Genomic DNA, 19542 nt, shown 5'->3' with positions numbered 1-19542 from the left:
TGAGGCCATGAATTATCCTATCTCGCTGCACAATACCAGGTCTAGCATAGCCTGCTCCCTGGTTGGCTCCAGAATCTGCTGATCTAAGAAATTCTCCCAAAAACATTCTATGAATGTACGAAAAGGGAGCAGGAGTAGACCATTCAGCCCCTCGAGCCTGTTCCACCACTTAATGGTGATGGCTAATATGATAGTAGCCTGAAATTTGCATCCCACCTACCACCGATAACCTATCACCCCCTTGCTTACCAAGAATCTATCTACCTCTGCCTTTAAAATATTCAAAGGCTCCACTTCTGCCACCTTTTCAGGAAGAGAGTTCCAAAGACTCACAGCCCTCTGACTGAAAAAATGTTGCCTTGTCTCTGTTTTAAATGGGCGGCCCCTTATTTTTAAACGGTGACCCCTAGTTCTAGATTCTTCCACATGAGGAAGCATCCTCTCCACATCCACTCTGTCAAGACCCCTCAGGATCTTATATGTGTTTCAACCAAGCCATCCATCTTAGATGAAGTTGCCACCTATGCTATTTTGCCCATCTGACTTTTCCAGTCTATATGTAGGTTAAAATCCCCCATGATAATCGCCGAACATTTCTGACAAGCTCCCACTATTTCTTCTTTGATATCCCTCCTACTGTTTGATTACTGTTAGGGGGCCTGTATACCACTCCCACAAGTGCCTTCTTGCCTTTCTCATTACTCATCCCTCTCTATTGTGCTAATGTTGTCCTTAATAAACACAACCACTCCTTCACCTTTTTCTAACTTCCTATCCTTCCTAAATCTCACATACCCTTCAATATTCAGGTCCCAATCTATGCCATACTGCAACCATGCCTATGTAATGCCTATCAGATCGTACTTATTTAATTCTATTTGTGCTATCAGTTCATCTGTTTTGTTTTGAAGGCTACGTGCATTTAGATACATAGCCCTAGCTTTTGTCCTTTTATTACTTTTGTCACTTCTAGCCTTATCTGTTGATTTACTCTTAGATTAGTACTCTCTGTACTCTCTGCCCCTTCCTGTCATGGTCTGTTTATCATTTTCCATTTGAATATCTTCCTCTCATCTCTACTCTTTGATACACCACATCTTCCCATGTTTGATCCCTTGCCCCCACTATTTAGTCTAAAATCCTCTCTACTTCCCTAGTTATGCAGTTCGCAAGAAAACTAGTCTCAGCACTCTTCAGGTGTAGATCGTCCCAACAGTACAGCCCCCATTTTCTCCACTACTGGTGCCAGTGCCCCATGAACCAGGACTCCTCCCACACCAGTCTTGAGCCAGGATAATTTGATAATCTGATTTGCCCTATGCCAAGACCAGAGATTATTGCCTTTTAGGTCTGCTTCATAATTTGATGCCTAGCTCCTCATACTGACTGTGCAGAACCTCTTTTCTTGTTCTGCCTATGCCATTGGTACCTATGTGGACCATGACGACTAGATCCTTCCCCTCCCACTGTAAATTCGTCTCCAGCCCTGAGCAGATGTCCCAAACTCTGGCACTGAGCAGGCAACACAGCCTTCTAGACTTACACTCTTTGCTGCAGAGAACAGTGTCAATCCTCCTCACTATACTGTCCCCTATTACCACTACATTCTTTTTTGTTCCCCAACTTGAATGGCTTCCTGTATCGTGGTGCCATGGCCAGTCTGCTCATCCACCCTGCAGACCTCGCTTTCACCAACACAGGTTGCAAGCACCTCAGACCTGTTTGAATATTGCTAAGTCTGAGGCTCCTCCACTCCTGCCTGCTCAGTCCCTTTACTTGCCTCATTCATGGCCGCATCCTCCTGTCCCTCACCACTGACAAAAACAGACAACCCTATTCTAAGAGATGTGATCATCTCCTGCAATGAAGCGTACAGGTATTTCTCCCCCTTCCTTATGTCCCTCAGTGTCTACAGTTCAGCTTCCAGATCAATAATCCTGATCCAGAATTCCTCTACCCGCTTACATTTTCTGCACACGTGTTTGTCCTGGATCGCCTTGGTGTCCAAAAGGGTCCAGATTCTACAGCTGCAACATAACACCTGTCCTGCCATTATTATTAATGTTCTTTTCAGTTAACTTAATTACATTATTAATTAACTTAGAATATTTCCTATGTATGTTACAATTTACTGTACTTAATAAATGCTACTAATGCTTGCGACCAAAAGTTATACATTTCTTAATTACACAAGTAGGTGTTTTAGATATTTATTTTTAATTATTATAGTTTAAAGTTTTAGTTCTATTTTATAGATCTATCATAACTCTGGTGTCCTAAGCTAACTATTAATACACTGTCCCTTACACCAAGCGTGTAGCGGCCAATCAACTTGCTAGTTTTCTGTGAAGTCACAGTTGTTACTTTCACTTAGGGCTGCATCTTCTGGTCGGCGATCGGGGGGGGGCGGGAGCCGCTCGGCGATGGATAAAATGATGCAGGGTGACATTGGGCAAGCGTCCTGACGTCATGCCGCGTCATTTACATTTTCAGTTCAGCGGGCCCACAGCCAACTCAGCTGCGCGACTGCCGGCCTGTCAATGGCCACTTAAGTTCATTAATAAAGTAATTGAAACAAGCACTGGACCTGCCCGTCCAACCTTAAGGTTGGCGGGCAGGCCGGGAGCCCAGGCAGGCTTCCGAAAAAACATGAAAACTCATCCACGGGCGGGATGAGGTTTCATGAGGGTATTAACATTTGTATTAAATGTGTAACTAAAAGAAATTGACATGTCCCAGCTCATGTGACAGTGTTACATGAGGGGACATGTCAGTAATTTTTATTCTAATCTTTATTCAATCTTTCAAACCTGAGCCGCGCATGCGCGAAAGAGCACACTCCCGGCTGAGGGAATCCCCCCCCAGCCCCCAAGCCCGAACAGGGTTTGCACAGCAGACGTCACGCTGGGCAGCCCTTAATTGGCCCGCCCATGTAAAATGGCAGCGCACCCCCAACCGGCGGCCCTGATCGGGTACCCGTCCACTCATGCCCCCAGCCACACAACCCCGCCTGACAGGGGGGAAGATCCTGCCCATAGTTTCGTCAGCAGCTGAAATAGCCACGTTCCAAGCTCCCTCCTCACTGATTTTAAACAGTGAATCTCCCGGCACCCACCTCGCTGATTTTAAACAGTGAATCTCCTGGCTCCCTCCTCGCTGATTTTAAACAGTGAATCTCCCGGCTCCCTCCTCGCTGATTTTAAACAGTGAATCTCCCGGCTCCCTCCTCGCTGATTTAAAACAGTGAATCTCCCAGGTCCCTCGTCGCTGATTTTAAACAGTGAATCTCCCAGCTCCCTCCTCGCTGATTTTAAACAGTGAATCTCCCAGCTCCCTCCTCACTGATTTTAAACAGTGAATCTCCCAGCTCCCTCCTCAATGATTTTAAACAGTGAATCTCCCAGCTCCCTCCTCGCTGATTTTAAACAGTGAATCTCCCGGCTCCCTCCTCAGTGATTTTAAACAGTGAATCTCCCGGCTCCCTCCTCAGTGATTTTAAACAGTGAATCTCCCGGCTCCCTCCTCGCTGATTTTAAATAGTGAATCTCCCAGCTCTCTCCTCGCTGATTTTAAACAGTGAATCTCCCAGCTCCCTCCTCACTGATTTAAAACAGTGAATCTCCCGGCTCCCTCCTCGCTGATTTTAAACAGTGAAGCTCCCAGCTCCCTCCTCACTGATTTTAAACAGTGAATCTCCCGGCTCCCTCCTCGCTGATTTTAAACAGTAAATCTCCCAGGTCCCTCCTCACTGATTTTAAACAGTGAATCTCCCAGCTCCCTCCTCGCTGATTTTAAACAGTAAATCTCCCAGGTCCCTCCTCACTGATTTTAAACAGTGAATCTCCCGGCTCCCTCCTCGCTGATTTTAAACAATGAATCTCCCAACTCCCTCCTCGCTGATTTTAAGTAGTGAATCTCCCAGCTCCCTCCTCACTGATTTTAAACAGTGAATCTCCGAGCACCCTCCTCAATGATTTTAAACAGTGAATCTCCCAGCTCCCTCCTCGCTGATTTTAAACAGTGAATCTCCCAGGTCCCTCCTCACTGATTTTAAACAGTGAATCTCCCAGGTCCCTCCTCACTGATTTTAAACAGTGAATCTCCCAGCTCCCTCCTCACTGATTTTAAACAGTGAATCTCCCGGCTCCCTCCGCACTGATTTTAAATTGTGAATCTCCTAGCTCTCTCCTCACTGATTTTAACCAGTGAATCTCCCGGCTCCCTCCTCGCTGATTTTAAACAGTGAATCTCCTGGCTCCCTCCTCGCTGATTTTAAACAGTGAATCTCCCGGCTCCCTCCTCGCTGATTTAAAACAGTGAATCCCCACAGGTCCCTTGTCGCTGATTTTAAACAGTGAATCTCCCAGCTCCCTCCTCGCTGATTTTAAACAGTGAATCTCCCGGCTCCCTCCTCACTGATTTTAAACAGTGAATCTCCCAGCTCCCTCCTCAATGATTTTAAACAGTGAATCTCCCAGCTCCCTCCTCGCTGATTTTAAACAGTGAATCTCCCGGCTCCCTCCTCAGTGATTTTAAACAGTGAATCTCCCGGCTCCCTCCTCAGTGATTTTAAACAGTGAATCTCCCGGCTCCCTCCTCGCTGATTTTAAACAGTGAATCTCCCAGCTCCCTCCTCACTGATTTAAAACAGTGAATCTCCCGGCTCCCTCCTCGCTGATTTTAAACAGTGAAGCTCCCAGCTCCCTCCTCACTGATTTTAAACAGTGAATCTCCCAGCTCCCTCCTCGCTGATTTTAAACAGTAAATCTCCCAGGTCCCTCCTCACTGATTTTAAACAGTGAATCTCCCAGCTCCCTCCTCACTGATTTTAAACAGTGAATCTCCCGGCTCCCTCCTCGCTGATTTTAAACAGTGAAGCTCCCAGCTCCCTCCTCACTGATTTTAAACAGTGAATCTCCCAGCTCCCTCCTCGCTGATTTTAAACAGTAAATCTCCCAGGTCCCTCCTCACTGATTTTAAACAGTGAATCTCCCGGCTCCCTCCTCGCTGATTTTAAACAGTGAATCTCCCGGCTCCCTCCTCGCTGATTTTAAACAATGAATCTCCCAACTCCCTCCTCGCTGATTTTAAGTAGTGAATCTCCCAGCTCCCTCCTCACTGATTTTAAACAGTGAATCTCCGAGCACCCTCCTCAATGATTTTAAACAGTGAATCTCCCAGCTCCCTCCTCACTGATTTTAAACAGTGAATCTCCCAGGTCCCTCCTCACTGATTTTAAACAGTGAATCTCCCAGGTCCCTCCTCACTGATTTTAAACAGTGAATCTCCCAGCTCCCTCCTCACTGATTTTAAACAGTGAATCTCCCGGCTCCCTCCGCACTGATTTTAAATAGTGAATCTCCTAGCTCTCTCCTCACTGATTTTAACCAGTGAATCTCCCAGATCCCTCCTCGCTGATTTTAAACAGTAAATCTCCCAGGTCCCTCCTCACTGATTTTAAACAGTGAAGCTCCCGGCTCCCTCCTCACTGGTTTTAAACAGTGAATCTCCCGGCTCCCTCCTCACTGATTTTAAACAGGGAATCACACGGCTCCCTCCTCACTGATTTTAAACAATGAATCTCCCGGCTCCCTCCTCACTGATTTTAAACAGTGAATCTCCCGGCTCCCTCCTCAGTGATTTTAAACAGCGAATCTCCCGGCTCCCACCTCACTGATTTTAAACAGTGAATCTTCCAGCTCCCTCCTTGCTAATTTTAATCAGCGGATCTCCTGGCTCCCTCCTCACTGATTTTAAACAGTGAAGCTCCTGGCTCCCTCCTCGCTGGTTTTAAACAGTGAATCTCCCAGCTCCCTCCTCACTGATTTGAGACAGTGAAGCTCCTGGCTCCCGACTCACTGATTTTAAACAGTGAAGCTCCTGGCTCCCTCCTCGCTGATTTTAAAAAGCGAATCTCCCTGCTCCCTCCTCACTGATTTTAAAAAGCGAATCTCCTGGCTCCCTCCTCGCTGATTTTAAACAGCGAATCTCCCGGCTCCCTCTTCGCTGATTTTAAACAGTGAATCTCCCAGCTCCCTCCTCACTGATTTTAGACAGTGAAGCTCCTGGCTCCCGACTCACTGATTTTAAACAGTGAAGCTCCTGGCTCCCTCCTCACTGATTTTAAAAAGCGAATCTCCCGGCTCCCTCCTCACTGATTTTAAAAAGCGAATCTCCTGGCTCCCTCCTCGCTGATTTTAAACAGCGAATCTCCCGGCTCCCTCCTCGCTGATTTTAAACAGTGAATCTCCCAGCTCGCTCCTCACTGATTTTAAACTGTGATACTCCCGGCTCCCTCCTCACTGATTTTGAACAGTGAATCTCCCGGCTCCCTCCTCGCTGATTTTAAACAGAGAATCTCCCGGCTCCCTCCTCACTGATTTTAAACAGTGAATCTCCCAGCTCCCTCCTCGCCGATTTTAAACAGTGAATCTCCCAGCTCCCTCCTCGCCGATTTTAAACAGTAAAGCTCCCGGCTCCCTCCTCACTGATTTTAAACAGTCAATCTCCCAGCTCCCTCCTCGCTGATTTTAAACAGTAAATCTCCCAGCTCCCTCCTCACTGATTTTAAACAGTGAATCTCCCAGCTCCCTCCTCACTGATTTTAAACAGTGAATCTCCCAGCTCCCTCCTCACTGATTTTAAACAGTGAATCTCCCGGCTCCCTCCTCACTGATTTTAAACAGTGAAGCTCCCGGCTCCCTCCTCACTGATTTTAAACAGTGAAGCTCCCAGCTCCCTCCTCACTGATTTTAAGCAGGGAATCACCCGGCTCCCTCCTCACTGATTTTAAACAGTGAATCTCCCGGCTCCCTCCTCACTGATTTTAAACAGTGAATCTCCCGGCTCCCTCCTCACTGATTTTAAACAGTGAATCTCCCGGCTCCCTCCTCACTGATTTTAAACAGTGAATCTCCCGGCTCCCTCCTCACTGATTTTAAGCAGGGAATCACCCGGCTCCCTCCTCACTGATTTTAAACAGTGAATCTCCCAGCTCCCTCCTCGCTGATTTTAAACAGTAAATCTCCAAGCTCCCTCCTCACTGATTTTAAACAGTGAAGTTCCCGGCTCCCACCTCACTGATTTTAAACAGTGAATCTTCCAGCTCCCTCCTTGCTGATTTTAAACAGCGAATCTACCGGCTCCCACCTCACTGATTTTAAACAGTGAATCTTCCAGCTCCCTCCTCGCTGATTTTAAACAGCGAATCTCCCGGCTCCCTCCTCACCGATTTTAAACAGTGAATCTCCCAGCTCCCTCCTCGCTGATTTTAAACAGTGAAGCTCCCGGCTCCCTCCTCACCGATTTTAAACAGTGAAGCTCCCGGCTCCCTCCTCACTGATTTTAAACAGTGAAGCTCCCGGCTCCCTCCTCACTGATTTTAAACAGTGAATCTCCCGGCTCCCTCCTCACTGATTTTAAACAGTGAATCTCCCAGCTCCCTTCTCACTGATTTTAAACAGCGAATCTCCCGGCTCCCTCCCCACTGATTTTAAACAGCGAATCTCCCAGCTCCCTCCTCGCTGATTTTAAACAGTGAATCTCCCGGCTCCCTCCTCGCTGATTTTAAACAGGGAATCTCCCGGCTCCCTCCTCACTGATTTTCAACAGTGAATCTCCCGGCTCCCTCCTCACTGATTTTAAACAGCGAATCTCCCGGCTCCCTCCCCACTGATTTTAAACAGCGAATCTCCCAGCTCCCTCCTCGCTGATTTTAAACAGCGAATCTCCCGGCTCCCTCCTCGCTGATTTTAAACAGGGGATCTCCCGGCTCCCTTCTCACTGATTTTAAACAGTGAATCTCCCGGCTCCCTTCTCACTGATTTTAAACAGGGGATCTCCCGGCTCCCTTCTCACTGATTTTAAACAGCGAATCTCCCGGCTCCCTCCTCGCTGATTTTAAACAGGGGATCTCCCGGCTCCCTTCTCACTGATTTTAAACAGTGAATCTCCTGGCTCCCTCCTCACTGATTTTAAACAGTGAATCTCCCGGCTCCCTCCTCACTGATTTTAAACAGTGAATCTCCCGGCTGCCTGCTCACTGATTTTAAACAGTGAATCTCCCGGCTCCCTCCTCGCTGATTTTAAACAGTGAAGCTCCCGGCTCCCTCCTCGCTGATTTTAAACAGTGAATCTCCCGGCTCCCTGCTCACTGATTTTAAACAGTGAATCTCCCGGCTCTCTCCTCACTGATTTTAAACAGTGAAGCTCCCGGTTCCCTCCTCGCTGATTTTAAACAGTGAAGCTCCCGGCTCCCTCCTCACTGATTTTGAACAGTGAATCTCCCGGCTCCCTCCTCACTGATTTTAAACAGTGAATCTCCCGGCTCCCTCCTCACTGATTTTAAACAGTGAATCTCCCGGCTCCCTCCTCACTGATTTTAAACAATGAATCTCCCAGCTCCCTCCTCACTGATTTTAAACAGTGAATCTCCCGGCTCCCTCCTCACTGATTTTAAACAGTGAATCTCCCGGCTCCCTCCTCACTGATTTTAAAGAGTGAATCTCCCGGCTCCCTCTTTAAGATTGGTGGGCAGGCCAAGAGCCCAGGGCGTGTTGAGGTTTCATGAAGGCTTTGTAAATTAAATAAGATTTTTTATTGAAATGCATAACGATATCCCAGCTCATGTGACATTGTCACATGAGGGGAGATGCCTGAGTAATTTTTTCTATTCTTTTCATCAATTTTTCATAATGAAATTAATCTCCTTGAGGCAGATCCGTGCCTCAGGGAGATTTCTGCGCCCTTTCACACGCATGCACGAAAAGCACAGGCCCCGACTCTCCTACCTCCTCCGCCCGTACAGGGAACGCTCAGCGCTTCCAGGTGCATGTCACACTGAGCAGGCCTTAATTGGCTGACGCACGTAAAATGGCGGCGCGCAGCCGATCGCGGGAGACGATTGGCTATGCGCCCGCCCTCACCCGCACCCACCCAACCCGCCTGACGGGGAGAAAATTCTCCCCATCGAGTTGAAACTAATCTGTGACTTTTGACTTTTCAATCTTGAAAATAATCAGCTGGATAGTTCACAGTCTATTTGAAGCAGTAAATAGACAATTGGAGCAGGATTTACCTTTCCTATCGAAAGACAGGATTTTCATGGGGTCATGGTCTTAATCGTTCTAGAGATGGGTCTGCTGTCCAACTAGTAACTGGGGGAGGTGGCAAAAAAGGCGGGACACCAGGGGCTGGATTTTACCTCCCCATGATGGTGGGGCACATGAAATGCCATGGGTGCTGAGCCTGCCACCTGCCCCTGTCCCCACTGCAAAGTTACTGGTGGCCGAGTAGATGTCAGGTGGCCTGCCCCACTGTGGGCCAATTAATGGCCACTTAACGGCCTTATCCTGCTGCCACTTTTAACCAGCGGCGGGAGAAGCCCATATAAACATCGAGTCCAGTAGCTGTCACTGTGCGAGGCGGTGATGGGCAAGGGAGCGTGCCTCCTTAACAAGCCCCCAGGGTCCATCGGAGGACCCACCCAGTCATTTCCCCCCAACATCGGTTCCCCTCCCCCCCTTAACCCCCCCACTAACCCCACCCCCCCCCCCACTCCGCCACCAGTTCCCCTCCCTCACTGCTCTACGTACCCAAGTCCCCAATGACCCTTGTCTCCTGCACCAGGGCCTTCTAACCTGATCATAGCGATGTCCCCAGCCCTTACCTTACACTGCAGCTCTGGCTCCAGCTCCTTCATGTTGGAAACTGCTGGGGCTACAGTGGCCACCACTGCTGGTAGCATTACTAGGACCAGAGAGTTGCCAACCATTTGGCTGACTGACAGCTCTCAGAGGTGGGACTTCCTGCTCAGATGGGGTGAGAGTTAATGCCTGTGGGGCGAGCCGCCAGAATGGGGGTGGGCTGTCCCCTACCTTTTTCAGTGGGAATCTTGACACCCCTTTGGATCCAGCCCCAGGGAAGCAGTCCACATTCTAGCTGGAAAGAGCAGCCATTGCTATGTCTTAAAAAAAATGAGAAGATCTTCATCTTCAGAGCCAGTGCAAATGGAGAGCTGGGACCTGGGATAGGGTAGGGAAATGCTGGTTATTAAAATGTAATTGCTGCTAGTAGTTGCTTTGTCCAAACTTGTACTATTTCTATCAAATAAAACTGCTTCGGCACTTCCTCCACTGTTCCCACCAGGTTGAAGCTGTTCAGCTTCACAGCAGCCCGCCCCATAGAAAATTTTGGGATGTCAGAGGGCGAGCTGTTAACAAGCTTCCTAAAGATCTCGACACACCCAATTAATGAGGTGGGGGAATTCACTTTCCTGCCCATCCCCCGCTCTCCCCCAACCCTCCAGAAAGTCAGCAGAGTTGGGAATGGAAGCAGCCGGCTGGAATGCAGCCACCAGAGCCATTTTTTTGCCTCCTCACCTCCAATTCAAGACGAGGAAATCCAGCCTTTAGAGTTTTGACCCTTACCTACACTGCGTAGACAGATAACGGGCTGTTACGTATTACTGGTAATTGGGGAACTGAGTAATCTTGAATTTTGTAGAACAGGAATCAGACAATGGGTGATAAGTAATCAATCCTTCCAATTAAATGTTAACTGTTTTAGAAGCCAGGTCCACTTGAGTGGCTGGCTAACAAAGCTTGTATTGATTATAATAAAATCATTGGTAAATCTACAATATGTAGGCTTATGCAAACAAAATTTATAGTTGGTAAGTTTTGAGCAACAAATAATTGTGTTTGACATGACAATGCAATGTAGTGAGTCATCTTTTTGTCAACAAGACACCATTTGTGTTGTTCAGCCTAAAGGGATATATGTCAAATTACACAGTAATAGCTACTTTACAGGATTATATTGCTGTCATTGAAAGCCACACCTTTGAAAGAAAAATGAAGCCTGTTGTATTTTAGTGCTTCAATGTCATGCAGTTGAGGTTGAAACATATTGTGCTTCTAGCTTGGGTGTAGCAATCAGCGGCAAAGCAACTGTTTGTCACTGACCTGGAAGAAAGCTACCCACAAAGGTCTAGGCCAGAATTTTATGTCCCATGGATGGTCATGCGTTCGACCCAAACAAACGTGAAATAGCGCGAGATAATGTTGGGCGAGCGTCCTGACGTCATCGTGCACTCGCGCGATATTTCGCTCGGCAGGCGTGCACGACAGTCGGAAGCGCAGCCACCGACAATTAAGTGGGCAATTAGGTCCACTAACGATGCAGTCAACAGTGATTTTACATGGCCCGTCCGTGGGGGGGGTGGGGGGGGTGGGGGTGGTGGCGGATGGGCCAATCTAACAGGTGGCATTCACATTTTAGCTCATACCTCGATCCGGGCAGGATGAAATCTCCGCGGGGAAATAAAATAAAAAGGTATCTGGGTACTTTTTTTTTAATGAGGTATGCTTTCAGGTTGTTTGATTGTGGCTGCATGGATTTATTTTGCAGCGCTTTTGTCGCGTCCTTTAGACTGTGGAGTCTGCAGCTCCCTGGGGCAGCCGTCTGCCTTCAGGGAGCTCTCTCAAAGTGCTCACCCGCACCCTCAGTTACCTCAGTGCCCGCCCTCTTCCCGCCCCGACCCCGGCAGCGCTGAGCATTTCAGCACACTGGCTGGCCAGTGAAATCGCGGTCAGGGGCTGATCGCAGCCGGTGGCCCATTTCCTATCCGCTCCCGGGCCCGCCGATCGCCCGCGCTCAATGACCAAAAAATTCACACCCTAATGACTTAGTGATCCTTGTGGCTCGGATGCCCTTTGCCCGGTAGAAGTTTACATCTGGTGCCAAGTTGAGGGGATATCCAAGCATGCAGCAGCAGCAGTGATGTCAGCAAGCAGGGTAAACAGCCAATGACATTGAAGTATTTTCACAAACAGCAAACCAGGAAGCTGAAAGCACTGAATCGCTTTAGTTTTAATTTAAAATTTCAGATTGTGATAGAAATGTTTATTACTGAATTAAAATAAAAGCTGAATGAAGATAAACTTCAAAAAGTAGTTTTAATGTATGTGAAATTTTTAGCATAATGTTGAAATTTGACATTCCACAAATATGAATTTAGCTATTCGGGGCCATATAGCAGCATTTATGAAGTCAGTAAGGAGTTAAATATCCAATTATTTGAATCCAATCATTCAACAAGGTGTAACGTTTTTAAGGGTTTTTACAGTGAGACTAAGAATGTAAGAGTGGAAGTCCTTGTCAACTCAAAGGGTTCCCATTGATTGTTTTCAGGTGAGGGTGGGGGGCTTCAACAGCATACCCTATGGAGAAGCATAGAATCACATGAGTGTCTTTTCTGTGTTATTCTGCACACATATACGGACTCCCAAATGTGCTGTTAGTTTCAGTTGAGTAATGACGGCAAACACAGACAGCTTCACCACAAGTTCAGGGCGTTTGTGATAAACATGTACCATGTACTTGTGATATGCTGGCCCCAGGATTAAAGGGACGAGATTTTTCAGATCATGGACCGTATAGTACTAATCCTCCACACCATTTTGGAACAACAGTAGCAATTTGCATTTATATAGGACCTTTAGCATAGAATGCATCACAAAGCACTTTACTGTGGAAGGAGGAAAAACCTTAAAGTGCAAAAAGAATGAACAGTAAGTCCTGGTAAGACATAGGGGAGATGACTGAAAGTTTGGTTGGAAAAAATGATATTTGAGAAGGTATCCTTTTAACTTGAATTTTTTATTAAGATTTGACCATTATTAGGATGCAAGATGCCTTAAGCAGCAGGAGAGAAGAGACTGATAATGTACTCTGTCCAATGACAAATATATCTAGTTATAATTTTAAGACATCAATATTGCAAATAAATGTTTTGTTGGAAAGTGCATCTTCTTTTCATTACAGCTCAGTAAAATCAAGTAAACTGATTTACGTCTTCGATCTCAATCAATAAAAAAAATTAAAAACAGGCTCAGAAACTACAGTGACAACAACATCAAATTACCTTGGAACAATGCCATATTCTTCTTCTGGGTCCATTGTTTGTGTTTGACTAAAGTGTCAGAATGTCCCTGCACAAAGCTGAATTGAACTTGCATTTTTAATTTTGTTGAGTCTGTTAAAGATTTATACATCTTAACTTTGCGCATCCATGGCGTATTAGGTTCAAAAAGAAATTAATTTATTTTGTGCCTTATCAAAGCCTCAGTGTGTCAGTATTGGTGTAACATATATCCATTGTTCAGCACATCAAGTCCTCTAATGATGTGGATGTGCAGTTGCGTGAATAGGGTAACAGATGGTGCTTTGGCATGTACCATTACGTGACTTCCACAGAAACTAGTTATGGCAGTGCCATCTACAGGTGTAACAGGTAGTGCATAGTATTTTGGTGACCCACCAAGCGGTAATTTTGAGATATAATCGTGCTGCTGAGCCTACGCTTACAAAAAAACTTTTTTGTCTATTTCCTACTGTGATTTAAAAATATATTTAATCAAACTTCCGTATGACACTGACTAATGCATTTTGTGACAACACCCAGTCAAAGGTTAAAAATATTACAATTTTGTGAATTCGTCACCCATGCAACTATGATAGAGGTTCTGATATTTTTGGCAAATACTAAAGATCTAAAAGCCCAACATTAGATAACAACTTTGAAATTACAGTGCATATATTTGGAGAATAAGAATGAGGCCTATACTGGAGCAGCAGTTCTGATACAACCCCATAAACAGATGATCTAGCCCCTTTAATTTTTGTTCTTCAAAGGAAGATGCATCAATAGGACGTGGGTCTGTGATGGGGAAAGTGACTGTGAAGACCACTCAGATGAAGAGAGCTGTGGAACATTTGGTTGCAAACTCCCAACCTATCCTTGTGCTGGAAATAGATCGATTTGCCTTCTGCCAGAAAAGTTCTGCAATGGGAAAGAGGAATGTCCAGATGGAGCTGATGAGAGCGCACTTTGTGGTAGGCTCTTTGTGCTTGAAATGCAAGTATGTATGTAATAGTGTGGTGCTGCAGAGGATGTAAAATTATTTTCCAATAATTTATTATGCTTTTGGGGAAAGCAAAATATTTTGATGTCAGCTTTGAGCGGCAATGCCGGACATCACCTTGCAAACTCTTTCTTGAGTCAAGCAGCACTTGTGGTGCCGATGTTCATGAGTAACAGTTGCAAGATCAAAGTTAATTGTTAATTGTGTATTGTATATGTGCATGTATATTGACATCAAGAGGCATGGAACTGTTTCAGATTGAAAATCTTCATACAACTGATAGCTCAAATGTGAAAAGTTACCCATATATGATGCACTGGCTGCAATTGCATTCAATTCTAAAACCTGAATCAAGCCTAGACTAAGGAGATGAAAGTTTCTGGGGCGTAACACCTGAGCTCCAGTCGGGGTGGGAGGGTGCACCATAGATGTACAATCTGACTCTGATTGCCACTCTGTGGAAGTTCAGACCCTCTGTCTGTGGCACCTTTAATGATTTTACATGAAATGAGTATGGGCAATCACATTTCTATCCCTAGTAGACATGGCTGGACAATGCAAGGTTATCCCTAAATTGGCAATCTCAGACAGTGCACAAGTCCACTAATCAGGAATATCACCTTGGTGTATGTGGGATGCTCCTTCTAGGCTATGAAAAAGCCACAGCGTGGCTGGAATAGACGGAGCTTTACACAACATTGGCTGTATGATAGCATGAGTGGAGAGAGCAGATAATTTAATGGTTCAAATGCGGACGCTTTGTTAGAAGTGGACAAAGTCACACAAGATTAGCATTTAAAAGGAAACCACCCCTCCCTTCCCAACAGACATACACACGCTCTATATGTAAAAAGTAAATTTTGAAGTATATGACTAGACGACTAAAGCAGAGAAAAGTAAGCATCAGGCAAGTTCAGATTCTCTGATGTCATTAACACAGAAATAGTCCAATAGATAGAAATAAAAAAGGTCATCACTTATGTGAATTAAATTTGAAGCTAAATTTAAAAATATGCAAATATATTACTTGAGCCAGCTTTGTATTTGTAATGGGTTAGATTTAATGGCCAGAAACTTGCCTATGTCGGGCAGCCATGAACAGCTGCACGCTGTCATTTTATGTAGGCAGGCCAATTAAGGTCCGCCCAGTGTAACGCACTCAGCACCATCTGTGCGGGCGGAGGGGAGGAGGGAGAGTCGGGGCCTGCACTCTTCCGGGCATGTGTGCGCGAAAGAGCGCAGAAATCCCCCTGAGGCGTGGAGCTGCCTCAAGGAGATCAAGTTGATAATGGAAATCTCGAATAAAGGACCTGAAAAATTATTTAAACATGTCCCCTCATGTGACATTGTCACATGAGCTGTGACATGTTTGTGCAATTAGCAACAATTATTTAATTAAACCTTCGGGAAATCTCATCCCGCCCGTGGATGAGGTTTCCTGAAAATCGCGAAAGCTGCTTGGGCTCTTCGCCTGCCCTCCATCCTTAAGGTTGGACAGGCAGTGTTGGTAACAGCTTTAATTGGTTTTTTAATGGCCTTAATAGTCTGTTGACAGCTCGGCGGGCGCTCAGCCGCGTCCGGCGCATGTGCGCCGAATAAAATGTCTAAATGACGCGCGATGACGTCAGAATGCATGCCCGACGTCATTACGCGTCATTTTGCACGTCGGCGTGTCGGGCCCACCCCCGCACGCCAACGGTAATATTCTGCCCAACGTTCCCAATGCAGGTCCCACCCACCAGTGGAAAACCTGTGTCGCTTCCGTGGGAGGCCCAATCAAATTAAGTGCCTACTAACCAGTGTTGGGCCTTCCCCAGGATTTAGGCCCCCAGCGGCAGAAACGCCACCTGCCATGAGCTGCCAGCCAAACAGAAGGCGGCAGATCTCCATTGCCGGCTGTGTGACTGGGAGCAGTGGCTGCTGGCAGTAATACTCTGGGGACTTCACCAGGGATCATCTTAGCTGGATCCCTGGACTTAAATCTGAGTGAGGGCAAGATAGGGGGCTCAAAGGTAGAGCATCACTTGGGGGTTGGGGCCGGGGTTCAGGGTGGTTTTCAGCATCCTGCCTCCATCCTGATGCCGGGTCCCTCGATCAGACATTGAGTTCCTGACGACAAGGGCCCCCGGACATGGTAAGCAAATGCAACAGGGTTTGCAGGGCGGTCTTTGGGAGGCACAGGAAAAACGTATGAATTTCATTTAATCCCTGGGCCACCATTAAATTCTGGTGGGCTCAGGGACGGATATTGCTAATTGATTCAGTAATAACTTAGCTGACATCCTGCCGTGAGTGGTCGAGTTTCTTGCACCTGTCCCTTCCCACCTCTGCCTTCATTGCGAGATGTTTTCCTGCCATCAAGAGATTGCCATGCGGCTTCTCCCGTGATTCGATCGGCCCGGCCACCATCTTTCCCACAGCAATGGGCTGGATTGAATTCTGGCCAATATTTTCTTCATATGAAACATCGATTGTAAAAAAAAAACATTTTACGCAGTGAGTTGTTATAATCTGGAATGCATTGCCTGAAAACATGTTGGAAGTAGATTCAAATGCACCTTTCCAAAGGAATTGTATAAATATTTGAAGGAGAAACATTTTCAGAGCTCTGGTGAAAAAGAAAGGCTGTGGGAGTAGTTTGATAGGTTTTCCAAAGAGCCAGCACAAGCACAATGAGCTGAATGTCCTCCTTCTGTGCCATGCCATTTTATGATTCTATGAATGCTTTTTACCTTCAGACTAACCCTAACTAAAAGTGCCACGGGCCTTTTCTTTCACGTTAAAGGTGGCCTTAGTGGACCAAAATGATATCCATAGCATGAGTGCACATTTCTGGTGCAAGTCATGCTGGATAGTGGTGCACTGGTAGGATATGGCATTGGAAGATACACTCACTGACCTTGACCTTGAGGTCATTGAACTTTTTGCAGCAGTACATCCAAGTCCTCGTGGCTTGACTCCCGGCTTTGACTGCCACGCTAGCTGGCACCACCGCCTTCGCAGAGCTTGTCTTGTGGGCCTCCTGTCCCCTTTGTGGATAAATTACATCTCTCATCCTTTCCACCTCCTGCCTAAGGCACCCAGTGCAGCATTGCAAAATCTTGGAGCCTGCCCTCTACCATATTGTGCCATTATTGAATTTTCCCCATATCAAAATAACTTTTAAAATGACTTAACACCTGCTTTAGCCACAATGTACATCCATTTTAAGAGATGTATGATGTCTTTATAGCGCAGGCTAACTTTAACTCATGCTAGCCTCTTGCAAATTTGCGCTCACTGCTCAAGTGCGCAGCCACTTAACAGCAGGATTAATACTGCCTGCATGCTACAATCATTTAAATTAGCAGGTAGCATGAACTCTGCATGCTGCTAACATCAGAAGCAATGGGCATGGGGTAATATCGGATCAAGATGCCCATGTCCATTTTTGGGCCCTGTCCAGTTTTGTCTCTGATATGTTTTACTAAATAAATTTTGGATGTGAAATAAACAAAATGTCCATTTCTCTGGATTTTTCTTTGATTAAAAGATGATTATGTTCACTAAGAACTCCAAAACTAAAAATCTGTGCTGTTTTTGCCTCATAGCAAAGTAGTGGTGTACCTGGATCTTTCCAAACTGTCAGCTTCAACAAGCACAGGCAGAAGTAATAAATCTAATTATGTGTCCAGGCAGTAGACCTTATCTGAGCATAAAAGTAATTTGACATATAACTCTTTGGTTCCGGTTGTCTTTAATTAAGCGCCCTCTCTGTGCGATTGTAGAAAATTGTGTTATCTGTAAAAGGTTTTTGAAAAGATTCCAAATGGTGTTACTCAAAAATCAATTGGCTGCTTTTGTTCACAGATGAGTGTTTTCTGAATAATGGAGGTTGCAGCCACCACTGCACTTTTGTAACTGGGGAGGGCATCGTTTGCTCTTGCCCTGTAGGAATGCACCTCAGCTCAGACAAGAAAACGTGCATTGTCCTCGATTACTGTAGGAAACATCTCAGGTGCAGCCAAGTGTGTGAGCAGCACAAGAAGACAATTAAGTGCTCATGTTATGAGGGCTGGCTGCTTGCACCTGATGGTGATAGTTGCATTAGTTTAGGTAAGTCATTGTCATCTTTAACAGCATTATCTTTCCCTTTTAACATTTAGATGAATTTAATCTCAGACATGTATCTTTTTGACAGATCCTTTTGAGCCATACATAATTTTTTCCATTCGGCATGAAATTCGAAGACTGGATCTTCACAAGCAAGACTACAACTTACTAGTCCCTGGCTTGAGGAACACTATAGCAATTGATTTCCATTTCAATCAGAGTTCTCTCTATTGGACTGATGTTGTGGAAGATAAAATTTACAAAGGAAGGCTCTCAGAAGTTGGAGGTATATTTTATGGAGCTAATTTATTTTTCCCCAGTTGCTACACTTTTAAAGTTTTAAAGCTGCACAAAATGTTTCGTTTAGGCACTGTCTTTCAACAAAACTAAATGTATTGCAAAGATTTCCTGAAAATGTTGGTCTTAACAAAATAAAACACTCGTTCTTCAGAATGCTTTAGTGATTAGGCAAGAAGTTGTGACCAGAGGAAATTTCTCTCCTATTATTTCCAAATAGAAATACGGCCATATCACCATGTTTGCCTTTGTGAAAACTGCCGAAATCCATACGAACGTATGAACAAGGAGCAGGAGTAGGCCATTCAGCCCCTCGAGCCTGCTCCTCCATTTAATGGGAAGAGTTTTCCCCCCATCAGGGGGGAAGTGCAGGAGTGGGCTCGGGCAGGCTCGGGGGAACGCCGCCATTTTATGTGGGCGGGCCAATTAAGGCCCGAACAGCGTGATGTCCGCCAGGAAGCGTGATGTGTTCCCTGTGCGGTGGGGGGGAGGTGGGATCCCTCCGCCGGGAGTGCGCTGTTTTGCGCATGCGTGTGAAAATAGAGCACACCCATCTCCCTGAGGCTAAGTGCTGCCTCAGGGAGATCGGCACCAAATTTAAAAATGGTGCTGGTGCAAAAATAAAATTTCCCTGACAGGTCCCCTCATGTGACAATGTCACATGAGTTGGGACACGTCCATCACTTTAAAGCATACATTTATTAAAATTTTAAAAACCCTCATGAAACCTCGTCCCGCCCGTGGATGGGGTTTCATGCTTTTTCTGAAGCCCGCCTGGGCTCCCGGCCTGCCCGCCAACCTTAAGGTTGGATGGGCAGGTCCATTAATTATCTCAATGACTTTTTAAATGGCCTCAATAGGTTGGCGGGCGCACAGCTGATTCGGCTGTGCCCCGCCGACCTAAAAATTGAAATGACGCGGGGTGACGTCGGGAGTTCTGCCCGACATCATCCCATGTCATTTTAAGCGTCAGCGAGCTGGCCCTGCCCCCCTGCTCGCCAATATCAAGATCCTGGCCAATAAGATCATGGCTGATCTGATAGTAACCTAAAATTTGCACCAATAGCCTAACACTCCCGTGGTTACCGAGAATTTATCCACCTCTGCCTTAAAAATATTCAAAGACTCTGCTTTCACTGCCTTTTCAGGAAGAGAGTTCCAAAAACACATGACCCTCTGAGAGAAAAAAATTTGCCTCATCTTCGTTTTAAATGGGTGACCCCATATT

General features: G+C 46.0%; 1 protein-coding gene across 1 annotated transcript in view; it reads left to right on the top strand.

The window, feature by feature from the left end:
* Positions 1-19542, top strand: part of LOC144686788 (low-density lipoprotein receptor-related protein 1-like) — a 1926687-nt gene that overhangs the window by 1133321 nt on the left and 773824 nt on the right. Inside the window, exons 22-24 of the mRNA XM_078552493.1 lie at positions 13696-13896; positions 17775-18020; positions 18106-18303. Coding sequence (XP_078408619.1) covers positions 13696-13896; positions 17775-18020; positions 18106-18303 — 645 coding nt within the window. The remainder of the gene's footprint in view (positions 1-13695; positions 13897-17774; positions 18021-18105; positions 18304-19542) is intronic.

The sequence above is a fragment of the Cetorhinus maximus genome, chromosome 11 (genome assembly GCF_964194155.1).
Source record: "Cetorhinus maximus chromosome 11, sCetMax3.hap1.1, whole genome shotgun sequence".
NCBI lineage: Eukaryota > Metazoa > Chordata > Chondrichthyes > Lamniformes > Cetorhinidae > Cetorhinus > Cetorhinus maximus.
This window is presented reverse-complemented; position numbering and strand designations above follow the sequence as displayed.